The 18,611-nt window shown below is 45.4% G+C and overlaps 1 protein-coding gene across 2 annotated transcripts in view; it reads left to right on the forward strand.

Annotated features, from left to right (window-relative positions):
- The window catches only part of THBS4 (thrombospondin 4), a 144,569-nt gene extending 141,212 nt beyond the window's left edge, over positions 1 to 3,357 (forward strand). For both annotated transcript variants that reach the window (XM_047729545.1, XM_047729544.1), the window contains exons 20-22: positions 560 to 732; positions 2,454 to 2,593; positions 3,121 to 3,357. In XM_047729545.1, coding sequence (XP_047585501.1) covers positions 560 to 732; positions 2,454 to 2,593; positions 3,121 to 3,182 — 375 coding nt within the window. In that variant the 3' untranslated portion in view covers positions 3,183 to 3,357. The remainder of the gene's footprint in view (positions 1 to 559; positions 733 to 2,453; positions 2,594 to 3,120) is intronic.
- The last annotated feature ends 15,254 nt before the right edge of the window (positions 3,358 to 18,611 follow it).

Below are 18,611 nucleotides of genomic sequence, written 5' to 3' on the forward strand. Positions count from 1 at the left end.
CATCATCTCCTCTCTGAGCCCTTCACCCTCCTTTTAAGTCCTGTTCTCCCATAGGGCATTTAGTTCATCTGTGAAATTGAGGTGTTTATGCTTGAGTTCAGGGCAGGGCCCACCCAGGGCCTTGCCTTCATTCCTTCATACAAACCTCATCCTAACCTCTGGGTGACTGACGGGGAGTTGGGGGGAACTCTGGGGACATTTCAGCAGGTGCACACTGTCAGAAACTGGCTCGTCTGCTCCCGTGCTGGGGCCAGCTCGGTCTAGAGATGCTGCCTCTGTCACTCCTGCTGGGAGAAAAGGTAGCCTTTTGAGCATTCATTGGACAGATGTGGGGAGCAAGGGATTCACAGCAGGAAAAACATGGAATGGGTTAATGGGGTGTCAGCCAGTGTTGATGACTCAAGGACTAAGGGTGACCTCAGTAGAAAGGGCATTTAAGTGTTTATGCTTTTATCCAAATCCAAGGCAGCCAGATCATAACCATGAAGTCAGCACCCGAGGGACCCAGGATGGGTGGGCTGTGCCTTCTGTTCTAGAACCTTGCCTATATCCTTTCCAGGCTGTGAAGTCTAAGACAGGCCCCGGGGAGCATCTCCGCAACTCCCTATGGCACACGGGAGACACCAGTGACCAGGTCCGGCTGCTATGGAAGGACTCAAGGAACGTAGGCTGGAAGGATAAGGTCTCCTACCGCTGGTTCCTACAGCACAGGCCCCAGGTGGGCTACATCAGGTATGTGCAGGACAGAGCTCCTCATCAGGCAGAGGAAGCAAAGCTCCCCCCCACCCAAGTCCTGCATCACAGGGCTGACCCAGGATGGCCTCCGGGACTGCTGAGACGTCTGGCTACAGCTCCCAGCAAAGAAGTGGGAAGGAGACACCCAAGCCCAGACCAACCACATGGATATTAGGGCCAAGCTGAGGGTAGAGGGACCTTCTCCATAGCAGGGTGGGGGTCTCAGCATTGGAGGATGGAGGTGCCCAACTGATGCTCGCTTTCTGCCATGCGACCAGGGTTCAGCCTCCCCTGCCCTCGATGGCAGCTTATTCATGAAGAGGTCACGGTGCACTGCCATGAGTCCCTAGGGTCCTTCCCTGCTGCACTAGAAACACCATGAAGGCCGTGCCTGGATCTCATTTTACCTCGGTCTCCTCACTGCCAGGCCTTCCCACATGGGGCAGGAACTGATCTTCCTGGGAGCCCACACAATCTGCCTCCTTTCCCTCTAGGACGATTGAAAACCACTCAAAACTATTCTCAGCAGCCGCGGATGGCTTAGGCTGCATCCTTGAAATGGAGACCATGTACTTACTCTCAGTCCTCAGACTTGCAGATCAACACGGAGGTCTCTGACGTAGCGCGCTGAGGAAGGAGTACCGATTGCTGTCTCCTGACCAGGGCAGGAAGGCAGCCTCGTGGAAAAACCATCAGGATGGCTAGTTCACGTTTTGTTCTTCTGTGAGACATTAAGTCCAATGTATTGTTTGTCGCACAGGAAGATGATCGTGGTCTCAGCCCTGTGAAGGCTAGTGCCTCCTTTTCTGTCCCAGAATGAAACTGTAGAAAATACAATCTGATCCCTAACCCCTATAACAGAGAAATAAGAATGTATAACAAAATCACGCCGGTGCCTAGACACCACGACTCCACAACATGAAATGGAAGCAGCGACATTCTAATGCGAATTGTTCTGCTGGTGACTCAAGGTCTAAAAGGGAGAACAGCTCTTTTTACGCAAAACAAAGTGCTCCATCATTTCTCAGTTTACCCCAGAAAATTCAGTATATATTAAAGCAGTGCAGAAAATACTTGATGTTCACAAGTAAAAGGAAGTTAGATTCTAGGTCCAGATAATTATAAACGGGCTCTTCACCTACGCAAGTGTGTGGAGGAACTCTCCAACTGCATACCGCTTGCAAGACAAACTTCTGTTCTCTCCAGGGCCTTGTAAGCCTTCAGCATCCCTGGCTTCTCTCATAAAATGCCAAAGAAACAGCCAGAAATGTCCCCACACATTTCTAAAACCCTTTTTTAGGGAGCACTACTGCCCCCTGACTGGGACCACTATTCTGAGATTCCAGCAGATTCTGTCATTCAGAACAAAGGAAAAGCAGTGGTTGTGAAGCATGAAGTCTGGACAGGGTAACCCAAAGGAGAGTGAGGTCACCAAGGCTCTTGGTCCTAGGTCGTAGTGTGGTGTAACTCTGCAACAGGTACCCATCGAGTTTGACTGTGTGCCCAACATCATGTTGGACCTTTGGAGACCGGGAATTTTGGCGGGCATGAACATACAGTCCCTGACCATGTGGAGCTCCCAGTCTAGTAGGGAAGGGGCAACAGCTAGAGCACAATTGAGGCCTGTGAAAATGGATTATGAAGCAGCAAAGAAGGAGGTCTGACCTTGACCTTGGTTTGAGTTTCCTGGTGACTGGCTTTGGCTGTGTTGTCTGCAGAGTGCGATTTTATGAAGGCTCCGAGTTGGTGGCTGACTCCGGGGTCACCATAGACACCACCATGCGTGGAGGCCGGCTTGGCGTGTTCTGCTTCTCCCAAGAAAACATCATTTGGTCCAACCTCAAGTATCGCTGCAATGGTAACGTACATTCTTGTTACTATACAATATCAGAATCCATCAAGTAACACCACCTTATGTTTATAGCACATTTTCCTCCCAGAAGCCCAAAGCCCGTGCCCCATATTCATTAACATGTAATCATCTCTGTGTAACTAAAGTAAATGGTAGATTTTTTTTTTCCTATTTGATAGATGAGGAAATTGAGACCCATAGAATTTAACTGCTTGGCTTAGGATTTGGGGGTTCAGTGAGAAATTCAGTCAGATTTAATTTACAGGCAGCCTTTATTTTCTTATGGCTCAAACATAATCACACTCAAAATCCATTCTGCCTGCTAATTTCCTTTAGGCCTGTGAATGAGCACTCCTGGGCTTTAAGCCAACAATTTGCAAAGCAGCCCGAGGTAGAAAATGGCTGTGGAGCCTTCTGGGGCCTGTTGCTCGGGCTAACAGCGACCCCTACAGGACGCTTGCACAGCACGAAATGGACCAGGATCCCAGTGGAAGGAGCCTTCCTAACAACACTGTGCTTGTTCTTGTTTGCAGACACCATCCCAGAGGACTTCCAAGAGTTTCAAACCCAGAATTTCGATCGCCTGGATAATTAAACCAAGGAGGCAGTCCGTAACTGCTTTTCCAAACACTAAAGCCCTATATTTTTTAACTTCCTACAACTTTTTTTTATATACACCGTGGCTTTCTTTTACCAGTCCAGTTATATAAAACTTTTTATATGAACGTGGCAATAAAGAAGAGATAATTTCTAAAACCATGTTACTCAGATATTGCTTACGTGTGGCTCAGGCTTTGAGGGTGTGTGTGTGCTGTTCTCAGAGGGATGCACGTTGAAGTTGAAGGGGCATCTTTTTCATTGTTCAGACCGGGTCAGTCGGTGAGACTAAGCAAGTGTGTGAGTCAGAAGGCTCATACCAGAGATCTCCTCTGTGGTCACTCCAGCTTCCCTTCACAGGAAAGCCTAACAGTGCCATCAGCAGCCTCCCTCTTCTGGGGAAGGAGCCTCAAAAACACCGGCTCAGGGCACCTGGGTGGCTCAGTGGGTTAAGCCGCTGCCTTCGGCTCAGGTCATGATCTCAGGGTCCTGGGATCGAGCCCCACATCGGGCTCTCTGCTCAGCAGGGAGCCTGCTTCCTCCTCTCTCTCTGCCTGCCTCTCTTGCTGCTTGTGATCTCTGTCAAATAAATAAATAAATAAAATCTTAAAAAAAAAAAAAAAAACAAAAACACCGGCTCAGGGAAACCTTCCCCAAGAAGACTTTTCCTGACCAATCCTGGAGCAAATTTGTTCAATCTTTTCTGACCCCCTCCCCCACTCCACACACACCTTCCACACCAGCACCTTCAGCTCCTGTTATGCTTGTAGATTTGGCTCCCCCTAGTGGAAGGCAAACTTACTGAGCTAAAGAACCCTGTCTTACTGTCATCCATATCCCCCACGCCCAGCTTAGTACCTGGATATAGTAAATACCCAGTACGTGTTTGCTGGCTGATGGGCTGGCCGCCTCTTAAGTTATGAGACAGCAGTGCAGACGGATCCTCTAATCCCTCCTACAACTCAAACAGCTCCTCGCAATATATGCTCCAACTATGATGGTCTCCCTGACATCCCATGAGTGTGGTACAGAGACGTGCCTCATCTCTACACTAGCCTTTCTACCATTCCGTTTGTAAGGCAAAGATCCTGGCAAATTTTTACAAATTCCGTAAGAATTATCCTTCGAAGAATAGAAGGGTAGTAAACAATCCCTCTATTCCCCAATTCCCGGAGGGCTCTTAAATCCTAAATAAAGGAGAGACACGGTCACCACAGTTGGAGCATGATTTCAGTAGGCAGAAAATACAAGGGCAGACGCATGACCAATGAGAGATACGGAGGATTTCGCAGTATCCACCCACACATATAAACCCGACAAAAAGATATTGCCTCATAATGCAGAACATTTGATCTCCTACATCAGGGTTTTCAGTGAGTGGCCAGAATTCAGGCCTACCAACCGTTCCCTCCATTGACATGGTCTAGTTTCCCAGAGGGATTCTGCCTTCCAAGGATTTCTGTGCCATGTTGCTCAAGGGTTTTTCCCAGTCTGTGGTTCTAGATCTACAAATCTTTCCCAATTCCAAAAAACCTTAGGAGCACAAGTTCACTTGGTTGGAGATCTCTTTCGATCTCCTTTTCCTCACTTTTTGTATCTCCCTGGAAGGTTATTTCTGAGTGCTTAGGGACTCTAGGAGCTCTTCCACCCACTGTATCAATAGTACCATTAGGTTAGACCTCTGTAGCCATTTTAATGCCCTTTTACTGTGCTCGCTTCAGCAGCACATATAATAATGCCCTTTTACTGAGTCTCTGGCACTTTCCTAAGCAGTCTGATGAAAACCACAGATCTACTTCTTGAGAGATTTCATTCTCATCATTGAAGTACATACCAGATCCTGGGCTGGAAATATGTTAATCTCTAGGGGGAGGTTGTGTTGATCAGATCTGGATGTGAATCTGAGATGAATTCTTACAGTATCTTGATCTGACTTGCAGTGAGCCTGGTTTCCTTATCGAAACCATCCTATGGCTCCCATGTTCGCTCCTTCCTGAGGCTGGTGGAAAGAGGAGGCAGCCTTTCTGTGCCCTCCCCACCATGAGCTCTGCCATTGCTCTGAGAAAGCAGCATATTCACAGGAAAGTTTCCCTAATCCTGCTAGTATCATCAGCCTGCTGGAGATCAAGAATCTAATTGCATCCCTTAGGGAGCTTATTACATTGTTGGGAGGACAAAAGTCATTACATGCAGAGAGCAAACAGATCCAGTGATGTGCTGAAGCCCACACTTACAGCTCATGAGAGCCAGCCATCAAGTTTTGAGGAATTTTTTGAGCTAGTTGTCAAGCTGTTGATAGTCTGAAATTAGCCACGGTAAAAATATTTACACCACAGAAATTGGCAAACACTACAAAGCAGGGTACCAGAAAGCTGATCAAACATTTACCAACACACAACTGGGTGGGTACACTATCTTGTCTTCTAGTCATCCCTCCTCAATATCTTGGAAATTAGTGTAGAAAGCTTGAAATTTTCAGAAAACTTTTTGTTTAAATGGAGAATTACTGGGGCAACTGGGTGACTCCATTGGTCAAGTGGCCAACTCTTTATTTCAGCTCAGGTCATGATCTCAGGGTCTTGAAATCCAACCCCACAACCGACAGGTGACAGGCCCCTAGCTCAGCAGGGAGTCTGCTTCCCCCCTCCCTCTGTTCCCATACACATACTCACTCTCTAAAATAAATAAATCTTTTAAAAAGATTAAAAGTGGAGAACTATCAGAAAAAATATACAGAAAAAGCTTCTTGACAGTGGTCTTAGCAATGATTTTTTTTTTTTAATATGATGCCAAGAGCACAAACAGCAAAAGCAAAAGTCAGCAACAGAACTACATGAATCTCAGAAACTTCTGCAAAGGAAAATAAACTGAATGAAAAGACAACCTACAGAATGAGAGAAAAATTCTGCAGACTGTACATCAGATAAGGGGTTAATGTTCGTACATATAAAGAATCATACTACTCAATAATTTTAAAAATCTGATTTTAAAGTGGACAGAAGAACTAAATAGTTTTCCAAAGAGGACATCAAAATGGCCAATAGGCCCATGAAAGACCCTCAGGCAACTTCACCAAGCAACAGGGAAATGTAAATCAAAGCCACGAGATTATAATGTAATATATATGTGTATATATATGTGTGTGTGTGTGTGTGTGTGTATGTGTATATATATATGTGTGTGTATATATACACATATATATTAATATATAAAATAAATGTAAAACAAAGCCATGAGACAGCCTATTAGAATGGCTGTCATCAAGACAAGAATCGGCAAGGGCTGGTGAGGATCTGGTGAAAAGGGAACCCTTTTACACTGTTGGCGAGAAAGTAAACTGGTCCAATCACTATGAAAACCAATATCAAGTTTCCTCAAAAAATTAAAAATAGGGGGGGCGCCTGGGTGGCTCAGTGGGTTAAGCCTCTGCCTTTGGCTCAGGTCATGGTCCCAGTGTCCTGGGATCGAGCCCCACATCAGGCTCTCTGCTCAGCAGAGCCTGCTTCCTCCTCTCTCTCTGCCTGCCTCTCTGCCTACCTGTGGTCTCTGTCTGTCAAGTACATAAATAAAATCTTAAAAAAAAAAAATTAAAAATAGGTCTACCATTACCACCCAAGCAATTCTGCTTCCGGGCATATACCCAAAGGAAAGGAAAACAGGAGCCCAACCAGTTATCTGCACCCCCATGTTTACCACAGCATTATCCACAGTGGCCAAGATATGAAAACAACCTGAATGCCCGTCGATGGATGAGAGGATGAAAAGGGTGTGGTAAATATCCACAATGGAATATCGTTCAGCCCCGAGAAAGGAGAAAATCCTGCCATTTGCCACAACATGACAGACCTTGAGCACAGTATTCTAAGCGAGGTAAGTCAGAGAAAGATAAGTACTTACATATGATATCACTTATATGTGGAACCTAAAAACATCAAACTCCCAAAACATGGAGTAAAATGGTACTTGCCAGAGGATGGGGGTAAGGGGAGAAGATTGATGGTGTTTAAGAGTACAAACTTGCAATGAGTAGTAAATAAGTCACAGAGATCTGAAGTATAGTATAATGAGTATAGACAGTATTGTGCAATAATCATCAAACTACTAAGGGACTAAAACTTAATTATCCCAACTGCTAAAAGGAAAGAATAATTACATAACATGATAGAAGTGCTAAATATCACTACAATGGCAATTTTCTATTACAAAGGTCTCCAATTAACAAGTCATAATTCTTAAATGTACACATGACATGTCAAATAGACTAAATTAAAAAAGGGGGGAGAAGTGGAAAATTTTGTGAGAATCAGGAAACACTTGAGAAAGTCTAGCCAGATACCAGCAACACAGTATGAGAACAGACTAGCCTGTGTGGGACCCTCTCCCCCAAATTGAAACCAGGACTTTTCAATGTTTATACCCAACTCTAGTGCAGAAACTTGTTTCTCTGAGTTCTATTCATGTTATTAAGGTCTTCATTTGAATCTTATTAAGAGTTGGAACAACCCTCACTCACCAACTAGGATTAACTCATTCTATTGCCTATCTTCCTCCTGACTGTTCATTGAGACCAAGGGTCCTGAGGGAGGGGTGATGGGGAAAACAAGAAGGATGTCACTGTGGGGGAAGACCATACCAGGATAGACTCCCGCAGGATATGGGGAGAGCTCCTGGGGCAGGAGGAGGGCACTGGTGCCATGAGGAGAAGGCCCAGGGGCATGGAAGCAGGGGCAGAGAGAAAAGGAGAGCACATTTTGCCTTCATCCAACAAAATGGAAGCTCTTCCTCCTCTTCTCCCAGGTTATTATTTCTATATCTGAGAATTAATACAGGTGACTGTCCTCAGATTAATTTTAATGCTGGGCTATGGAAAGAAAGAGAATGAGAAAGATACAGAATCCAGTCACCCATTATTTAAGTATCTATAAGCATTCTTTATGACCCAGACTAGAAAGATAACTTGGAATATACTGATACAGCTAAAAAGAATCTGGTCTGGAAGAAACTAGAGAACTAGGTCATTGATGATACGAATCAAGGGGAGTGAGGTGTGAGGCACTCTTGTTAAAAACCATACACTTAGGGTCCCTAAAATCACTGGGTTTATGAGCAGTCAGCCTTCCTTTCAAAGTTATGAGCAAAATCCCCTGCAGTGTCCCCAGCTCCATATCTTACATCCTTGCCTACATCTTTGGTTAATAAATAACCTTAGTCCACTGAGAAGCTTACCCTAAATTTCTTGAGATAGTATAGTTTCCTTAATGGGTCAGGGTTTTTTTTATTCCTGAGAAAACTTAAAATTAAGTATAGAGACACTAAACCCACTATCCTAGTATTGTTGTGTAGTGTTTAGGAATTATCTTTGAATATATGGGATGTATTTTTTTTTAGATTTATTTATTATAGAGAGTGTGAGAGTGAGCAAATGCATGTTGGGTGGGGGGAGGCAGAGGGAGAGAATCTCAGCAGACCCTCTGCTGAGCATGGGAGGGGAAGAGGGGGCTCCATGTCTTGACCTATGAGATCATGACCTGAGCTGAAACCAACTCAGGTCATTTAACCAACCAAGCCACCCAAGCACCCCTGAATAGGTGATATTTAAAGTACTGAAGGGGCACCTGGCTGGCTCAGTTGGAAGAGCACATGACTCTTGATCTTATAGTTGTGAGTTTGAGTCCCATGTTGGGTATAGAGATTACTTAAATAAACATTTTTTATTTTTATTTTTCTTTAAAGATTTTATTTATTTATTTGACATACAGAGATCATAAGTAGGCAGAGAGGCAGGCCGAGAGAGAGAGAGAGGAGAAAGCAGGCTCCCTGTGGAGCAGAGAGGCTGATGTGGGGCTCAATCCCAGGACCCTGGGATCACGACCCGAGCCAAAGGCAGAAGCTTTAACCTGCTGGGCCACCCAGGTGCCCCATAAATAAATACATTTTTTAAAGAAGAAAAAATAGCAGCCATCTGGGGCACCTGGGTGACTCAGTGGGTTAAGCCTCTGCCTTCAGCTCGGATCATGATCTCAGGGTCCTGGAATGGAGCCCTGCATGGGGCGCTCTGCTCAGCAGGGAGCCTGCTTTCCCCCTCTCTCTCTGCCTGCCTCTCTGCCTAGTTGTGATCTTTCTCTGTCAGATAAATAAAATCTTAATAAAATCTTTTTAAGATTTTATTTATTTATTTGACAGAGAGTGATCACAAGTAGGCAGAGAGCAGACAGAGAGAGAGGAGGAAGCAGGCTCCCCGCTGAGCAGAGAGCCTGATTCAGGGCTCGATCGCAGGACCCTGGGATCATGACCAGAGCCGAAGGCAGAGGCTTTAACCCACTAAGCCACCCAGGCACCCCAATAAATAAAATCTTTATTAAAAGATCTAAAAAATAGCAGCCATCCAAAAAAAAAATGAAATCTTTTTTTTTGCAAGCAAAGTGGATGTTACTAGAGGGTATTATGCTAACCAAAATAAGTCCATCAGAGAAAGACAATTATCATATGATCTCTCTGATATGAGGAATGTAAGAAACAAGACAGAGGATCACAGGGGAAGAGAGGTTAAAGTGAAACAAGACAAAACAAGAGAGGGAGACAAACCGTAAAAGAATCTCGATCATAGGAAACTGACGGCTGCTGGAGGGGAGGTGGAGTGGGGGATGGGGTAACTGGGTGATGGCTCTGACTCACACATGCTGAGTTGCGCTCTGAGGGAGTAAGCTCAGAGCCCACCCCCCCACCCCCTCCTGAATGCAAGCGTCGTCTGTCTGTCGTCGGGGAACAGGAACTATGAAAGGGAAATGGGGTCAGTGTCTTAAGGAGCTTCCCCACCACAGTCTGAACCACCTCAAATGTTGATGATCTAAAGTGTAGGATCCTCTCTGGGTTTCTACCTACAGAAAAGGAAAAGGAGAAAAACAGCTACCAAGAATACTGTTTGGACAAGTTAGACTTACGGGATGAAATCAGAGTTGCTCAAAAGGCAGCGGGGTGGGGTGGGGGGAGATGTGGCAGAAGAAGAAGGAAAAGGGATTTCCCCGAGGCTGGAGGAGCAGAAGGGTGGTGGGGGTCCAGGGTGGCCTTGTCTGCCGCACCCCTACGTGGTGTGAGAAAGCATGAGAAGCCTCTCGGGGGGTACCTGCTCTTGACTGTGGCCTGGGCATCCGGCCTACACCCCACAGCAGTGCCCAGGGGCCGCCCTCGGGAGGACAGGCAGGCCCATTATGAGGAGCACTGAGGTAGACAACCCGAATAAAAGGACCACCTGAATAAGAGGATCACCTTCTCTCCCTCTCCTTAAGTCAGGGAACCCAGGGACAGGTGGAGGAAGGAGTCCCATTAAAAACTGACAATGCAGGGGCACCTGGGTGGCTCAGTCGGTTGAGCGGCTGCCTTTGTCTTGGGTCGTGATCCCAAGGTCTTGGGATCGAGCCCTGCATCGGGCTCTCTGCTCAGCGGGGAGCCTGCCTCTCCCTCTGCTTGCTGCTCTGCCTACTTGTGGTCTCTCTCCATCTCTCTAATAAATAAATAAAGTCTTAAAAAAAAAAAACTGACTATGCAGGCTGATGGAGTGAGAGGACAGGGGGATGGAGCAAGAGCAGGGAGCAGGGCTCTGTTTAGCCCTAACAGACGGGAGCTGACAGAAGAAAAGTTAAGGAAGGGAGGACATGAGGGCCAGGGCCAAACCACCAGTGTTCAGGGGAAGGAAGGAAGCCACAGGGAGAACCAGGACCACCTCCAGGCCCCACACTCCAAACTCCAGAAGGTGTTTCTGGTGACACTGTCCCTCTAACCCTGTTACCAGAGGCCAAAGCAGGCAGACTTGGACCCTCTTTTCTGCAGAAAGAGGAGTCTGCCAAGCATATCCACTATTCTAAAACTCCTGCACCTGTGTAGTTTCTAGAAGAAGAAATGGAATAGAATCAAAGTTAAGAAAGTATCAAGGAAACCAATCAACAGTTTAAACTGATTGAGCAGAATACTAGCTAAGAGACATATGGGTGATTAGATGATATAAATGGGAGAAAATAAAATGGAAGTCAAACAACCTCAGCTTTACCTCCTAATTCACATCACCAAGGTTGGACCCCAGCTCAGTTTCTTGAGCCCCTACAAACTGACCTGGATGAGTCAACTTTTACTATTGGATTTGTTTCTAAAACTGAAAGATGCCTGTGTTTAGGGAATGGGAGAAGATATTCGCAAATGACACTACAGACAAAAGGCTGATATCCGGGGTGTCTGGGTGGCTCAGTGGGTTGGGCCGCTGCTTTCGGCTCAGGTCATGGTCTCAGGGTCCTGGGATCGAGACCCACGTCAGGCTCTCTGCTCAGCAGGGAACCTGCTTCCTCCTCTCTCTCTGCCTGCCTCTCTGCCTGCTTGTGATCTCTGTCTGTCAAATAAATAAATAAAATTTTGAAAAAAAAAAAAAAGGCTGATATCCAAGATCTATAAAGAACTCCTCAAACTCAACACACACAAAACAGATAATCACGTCAAAAAATGGGCAGAAAACATGAACAGACAATTCTCCAAAGAAGACATACAAATGGCTAACAGACACATGAAAAAATGTTCATCATCATTAGCAATCAGGGAGATTCAAATCAAAACCACATTGAGATACCACCTTACACCAGTTAGACTGGCCAAAATTAACAAGACAGTAAACACGTGTTGGAGAGGATGTGGAGAAAGGGGAACCCTCTTACGCTGTTGGTGGGAATGCAAGTTGGTGCAGCCACTTTGGAGAACAGTGTGGAGATTCCTCAAGAAATTAAAAATAGAGCTGCCCTATGACCCTGCAATTGCACTGCTGGGTATTTACCCCAAATATACAGATGTAGTGAAAAGAAGGGCCATCTGTACCCCAATGTTCATAGCAGCAATGGCCACAGTTGCCAAACTGTGGAAAGAGCCAAGATGCCCTTCAACAGATGAATGGATAAAAAAGATATGGTCCATCTACACTACGGAGTATGATGCCTCCATCAGAAAGGATGAATACCCAACTTTTGTATCAACATGGACAGGACTGGAGGAGATTATGCTGAGTGAACTAAGCAGAGACATCAATTATCATATGGTTTCACTTACTTGTGGAGCATAAGGAATAACACGGAGGACATAGGGAGATGAAGAGGAAAAGTGAGTTGGATGAAATGGGGCGGGGAGTGGAGATGAACCATGAGAGACTGTGGACTCTGAGAAACAAACTGAGGGTCTCTGAGGGGACTGGGGTAGGGGATGGGTGAGCTTGGTGGTGGGTATTAAGGAGGGCACGTATTGCATGGAGCACTGGGTGTGGTGCATAAACAATGAATGCTGGAACACTGAAAAAATAAAAAAATTTTTTAAATGCCTATGTTTGGACCAAGCCACGTTCTGCACCTAGAAATTCCACAAACAGCCACTGAGCCAAGTGCTCCATGTGGGTGGGGGAACCCAGGTCTTGACCCCACCCTTGAGGGGCAGCTCTTAGAAGTCACAGCTTTGGTTCCAAGTACCCTGAAGAAAAGATTCATTTCAAACCTTTACCCAAGCTATGATCTAGCACACAAGTCTCCCTTCACTAAGTTTACCTTGCTAAGCAGTATCAGAATTTTTTTTAAGATTTTATTTATTTATTTATTTGAGAAAGAGAGAGAGAGAGCGAACGAGCATGAAATGGGTAAGGTCAGAGAGAGAAGGAGGCTCCCCACTGCTCATGAAACAGGTTGCAGAACTTGATCCCAGGACTCCAGGATCATGACCAGAGCCAAAGGCAGACGCTTCACCAAATGAGCCACCCAGGCACCCTAAGTAGTATCAGATTTATACATTATAAAACACAATAGGAAATCACTGTCGGGAACATATGTCTCAACAACAAAAAAAGTTTCCTAACTAAGTGTGAATATCTCTTACCATATCTGGGCTGGGGGTGGGGGTGGGGGGTTCTTCTAAATAGCTGTGGTTGCTCTTTTGATAGAACACAGTAGAAAAACAATGGAGGTCTAATGTAGAAGAAAAATTTATGGAAGGAAAATTCTCATTAAAAATGTTCTCCAGGGGGCGCCTGGGTGGCTCAGTGGGTTAAAGCCTCTGCCTTCTGCTCAGGTCATGATCCCAGGGTCCTGGGATCGAGCCCCACATCGGGCTCTCTGCTCAGCAGGGAGTCTGCTTTCTCCTCTCTCTCTGCCTGCCTCTCTGCCAACTTGTGATCTCTGTCTGTCAAATAAATAAATAAAATCTAATTAAAAAAAAATGTTCTCTAGGAGCAGCTAGGTGGCTCAATCGGTTAACTGTCTGCCTTTAGCTGGGGTTGTGATCCCAGGGTCCTGAGATAGAATCCTGTGTTGGGCTCCCTGTTCAGTGGGGACCCTACTTCTCCCTCTGTCCCTCCTCCAACCCCACACTGTTCTCTCTCTCTCTCTCATTCAAATTAATAAACAAAATATTTTTTTTAAAGAAGGAAAGAAAAAGAAAACGTTCTCCATTAATTTATTTTTAATGCATTATCCTCCCAAGAAGCCCATCTCACTCCCACTCCTCTTCCACCACACTTCTGAGGAACAGGGGTTGAGAACTAACATCTCAAAAGTCCCTTCCAGCCTGTGGTTTCTGCAAGCTACTGGAGGATGAGTACTGTGCAGTATTTATCTCTGTACCCTGCCCTCGGCCCCTCAATAAAGCATTAGCCTAATCAGAAAAGCCAGTTGCCTCAATCAAGCCCCAAAGAGGCTTCAAATTCTTGTCTTTCTCCATAGAAGCCACGAGGGGGCAGCAATCCTCCAAAAATAGCCCTGGTCTTAGCAAGCTGCTCTTTTCTGGCTAAAAAACAATTCCTGAGGTTCATTAAAAATAAAGTAACAACTACAACTGATCAAATACTTACTTTACTCCTAGTATCAGCACTGTTAATGGTCCTGTACTTCAGATCCCTTATTTATCCAAACATTCAACTAAATAAAACCAACAACCACACACAAAAACAAATGAAATTTGAATTCTTGCAAATTCAGCACTAAATAAATACAGAAGCCTCATTTTCTTTGTTTCCTTTCCAGAATTGCCTAGAGAAGACCTTCCTTGTTCCTCAGCCTGATTCACATGACACAGTCTTCTCTGTGAGCTGACTTCATCTGCCCATTCATCACTCACCAGTCATCAAACACCTACTGAACAACGGCTGTGTGCCAGGCCCTGTGCTAGACCCCGTGAGGGTCACCAAAAAAATAGGTAAATCCAACAGGCTTTAGTCCAAGTCTCTGCATGAGTGAAAGCCATTTTCACTCGAATGCTGATAAGTGCAAAACTATAACCTGGTTTAGGACCAGACGAAACTTAAAGCAGCTGTGTGGATTCTCTTACTCTCTGACTCTACCTGTAAAGCATTTGTCTACTGGAAGAACTCCTACTTCCTTAGTCCTGAGAGTTTTTAGCTAGGCCAAAAACAGCTTTGTCCTAAATGTCCCACCAGGTAGAGTGACTTTCCAGGGAACAAAGGGCAGCTTCCCAGGCAGGGACAGGCAGCTTGACAAAAGTTGATTCAGTCAAAAACTGTTTGGCCTGCAGTGTTCTCATTATTCTTGGGGTTTTTTGTTTGGTTGGTTAAATTCTGCAACCATTTAGAACTCGGAAGAATTTGTAGTCCAAGACGGCAATGTAAGACCCTGAACTGCCTCCTCCACAGACAAAACAAATCTACCCCATCTACAGGGCGATTCCTCCTGAAGAAGGGCTGAGGCCTGTCTGAGCGGCTTCCCCACAACAAATGATAGAGAGACCCCACAGAGAACATCGTCAAGGGATGGAGACACAGTAACAAGGGGAACCCTCAGCCCTAATGCCGTAAACTGCACTGGGGAGGGATGATACCCAGTGAGCACATTTACACTCCCTGAGGCACAGAAAAAAAGCTATAGTTTAAAAGGGCAATTAGAGGGGCACCTCGGTGGGTTAAGTATCTGACTCTTGATTTCAGCTCAGGTCATGATCTCCAGGTCATGAGATTGAGCCCTGTGTCAGGCTCCACACTGAGTATGGAGCCGGCTTGAGAGTCAGTCTCTCCATTTCCCTCTGCCTCTACCCCCTGCTCACTTCCTCTCTCTCAAAAAAAATAAATAATGGAATAAAAAAATAAAAAATTAAAGGGCAACCAGCATATAAAGGAACCACCCTAGAACCCTGCCAGACTGTGGGAGAACTGCTGGAATGCTCTCAGGGTTAGAGGGACTGGTAAGCACCACAGTTTATTTCCAAACCCCCAGAATCCACCTTGATGGTATAGACAGGAGCAGGGTCTGCACCACAGCTGGCCTGCCACCTCAGTGAGTCCCAGATCCCCCAGCCCATTCCATCGCCAACCATCCCATGAAGGTGGCCCCAGCATGGTGCCCATGGAAACATCCCTGATAAGTCACTTCAAGATGGCACAGGTTGCAAAGCACCTTGGAATGCTCCAGGCCTACATTATTTTGTCCCCAGATGACCTGCCAGGGTACCGCCAATGCAGTGCAATCCATGGCCCTCAGAGACATACCAACCTTGGCTCCAGTCACCCTGGCCAGGCACCACCTACACAAAAGACCCAGTCCTCTGGCCTGTGCCCACCTCAGCTCCAGCCTAATGCCCGAAAGCTCCCTGCACAAGACAACCTGAAACAGCCTGGGGCTTGTACCCACTTAGGGGTCTGCTATCTTGCCAGAGTACCTTCTGCAGAGAGAGTCTCAGGACCACTCTGAACCATGCCTACTTCAGTTCCAGCCATCCCAACTAGTACAGAGTGTCCCCAGATGCCCAACCCATGACAGCAACAGCTCCAGCCAACCAACCAAAGTCACCAGGAATGCACAGTCTTCACAGGGGACAACCATACACAAGACCATTCCCTCAAGGTTAGAAGTAGATGTTCCAGGTGCCTGGGTGGCTCAGTCAGTTAAGCATCTGCCTTCAGGTCAGGTCATGATCCCAGCTGGGATGGAGCCCCATGTCTAGCTCCCTGCTCAGTGGGACCTGCTTCTCCCTCCCCCACTCCCCCCTGCTCCTGATCTGTCTTTCTCTCACGCTTTTTCTCTCTCTCTCAAATAAATAAATAGAATCTTTTGAAAAAAATAGAAGTAGATGTTCCACCTAACGCATAGAAACACAGAAAGTCGAGCAAAGTGAGGGAACAGAGGAATATGCTCCAAACAAAAGAATGAAACAAAAGCCGCAGAACTAGAAGTGAAATGGAGATAATCAATCTACCTGATAAAAAGTTCAAAGTAATGGTCATTAAAAGCTAAAAGGACTGAAGAGAAGAGTGGATAAACTCAGTGAGAATTTCAAGAAAGAGATAGAAAATATAAAGAAGAAGGAATCTGACTTGAAGAGTACAATTACTGAAATGAAAAATACACTGGATGGAATTAACCATAGACTAGAGGATACAGAAGAACAGATCAGTGGTCTGGAAGGCAGGACAAGGGAAAACACCTAAGCGGAACAGCAAAAAGAAAATGGGAATTTTTAAAATGAGCATAGGAAAGACTGAGAAGATGGCAGAGTAAATGGACCCTAAGCTTGCCCCATCCCATGGATACAACTAAGTAACACTCACATCAGCATAAATAACCCAGGAAATAACCCAAAGACTGGCAGAATAAACTCCACAAGTAAAGACTAGGAAGAGGACACATCAAGGAAGGTAGAAAGGATGAACACACAGTTTGCGAACAAAAGGACCACAGCCATCCGTGGTGGGGAAGGAGTTGGTGGTGAAAAAAACAGAAGTTCACACCAGGGAGCCTACACAGGGAAGATGAATCCCCATAACATTTTCTTTAAAAACAAGAGGGAACAAATGTAGTAAGTTCTTACAACCAGGAGAACCTAAGACCTCAATTTTAAAAATCATAGGTCTCGGCTCTGGCAGAGTCCAGAGGATATTAAGAAGCCAAGTCCCCAACACAAACAGTCTTGCAAATACAGTCCAGAACCAGCACTTTGAAACACACCAGGGGCAAATGGGAAGGAGAGAGATTTACTCATCTCAGAGCATGACTCAGAACGGCAGGGATCATGGGGAGACCCCTTCAGAAACAAAGACCTGGAACTTCCTCCTCCCACCAGCATAAAACAACAGCCCCCTAAAAGACCCAGGGCAGCTCTACACTCCTTATCTAACTTGCTAACACCAAACCCGAACCCTCTCCACCTGCACCAACCTCCACTCCCCCCACCCTGCCCCCCCACACACACTTTGGCAGATCCACCCTTTCCAGTCACACCTGCCGCACTCTCCAGGGGCAGTGATGGTATCAGGTCTCATTTCACAAGCAGACCAGCAAACACCTTGTAAAGACACATCCCACCCCTGTTGAATAACAAACACTGCCTACGACAGGCAAAGAGGTACTGGACTGAAGGGAAAAGAGGCAAGGATTCAGCAGAAGAGCTCATGCAACACACATAGGAGACACTCTCTGAAGCACCAGGCCCTGGGAAAAAGGGGACAAATCAATGCAGGTCACTACAGGACCTCTTCTTCCTAAGGCCATTGCCATCCAGAGCAAGAGAAGTAGGTGAATTAACAGGTGATTTTTTTTTTCTAACAAAACAGACACAGAAAGTTAGACAAAAGGAGGAGACAGAGAAATATTCCCAAATGAATGAACAGGACCAAACCAGAGCAAGAGACCTAAGTGAAACAGATGTAAGTAATATGCCTAATAGAGAATTTAAAGTAATGGTCATAAAGATAGTCACTGGAATTGAGAAAAGAGTGAGATCCTTAACAGAGATTTAAAAAAGAGCCAGATGGTGTTCTTCATGACTGAATTGTTTTTTATGTAAAAATGAAATATTTCTCCCTCTTCACTGCCTGACACAGCTCTAGAATACAATTTTCCGATTTTTTTTGGCCACATACTCTGATTACCTCTTACAACAACAATGTGTAAGTTTATTTTCTATAGAGATTGGAAAGATAGATCATGCCAATATCTAGAATACTTGACCAGCATGCTTTCTATCACTGATAATTCTTTAGAAGTTTCCTTTACTTTCACAATTCATTACTGATAGGTCATGTACAGTTTTCAGAATGTTGTCTCTTTCGGGAAAACATCTATCAAGTTCTTTTCATAGAGTTATTGTATCATTGTGCTGTATCCCTGAAACTAACAAAACATTGTGTATCAACTGTACTTCAATAACAATGTAATGAAATGAAATAAGGAATATTTAAGATTCTGAGGACACCTGGGTGGCTCAGTCAGTTAAGCACCTGCCTTTGGTTCAGGTCATGGTCACAGGGTCCCGGGATTGAGAACCACATTGGGTTCCCAACTCAGCATGCTTCTTCCTCTACCTTTCACCCCACTAGTGCTCGTTCTCTGTCTCAAGTAAATAAAGTCTTAAAAAAACAAACAAACAACAAGACCCGCCTATATGCTGACCACAATACACTCATTTCAGA

This window comes from Lutra lutra, chromosome 5 (assembly GCF_902655055.1).
Source record: "Lutra lutra chromosome 5, mLutLut1.2, whole genome shotgun sequence".
NCBI lineage: Eukaryota > Metazoa > Chordata > Mammalia > Carnivora > Mustelidae > Lutra > Lutra lutra.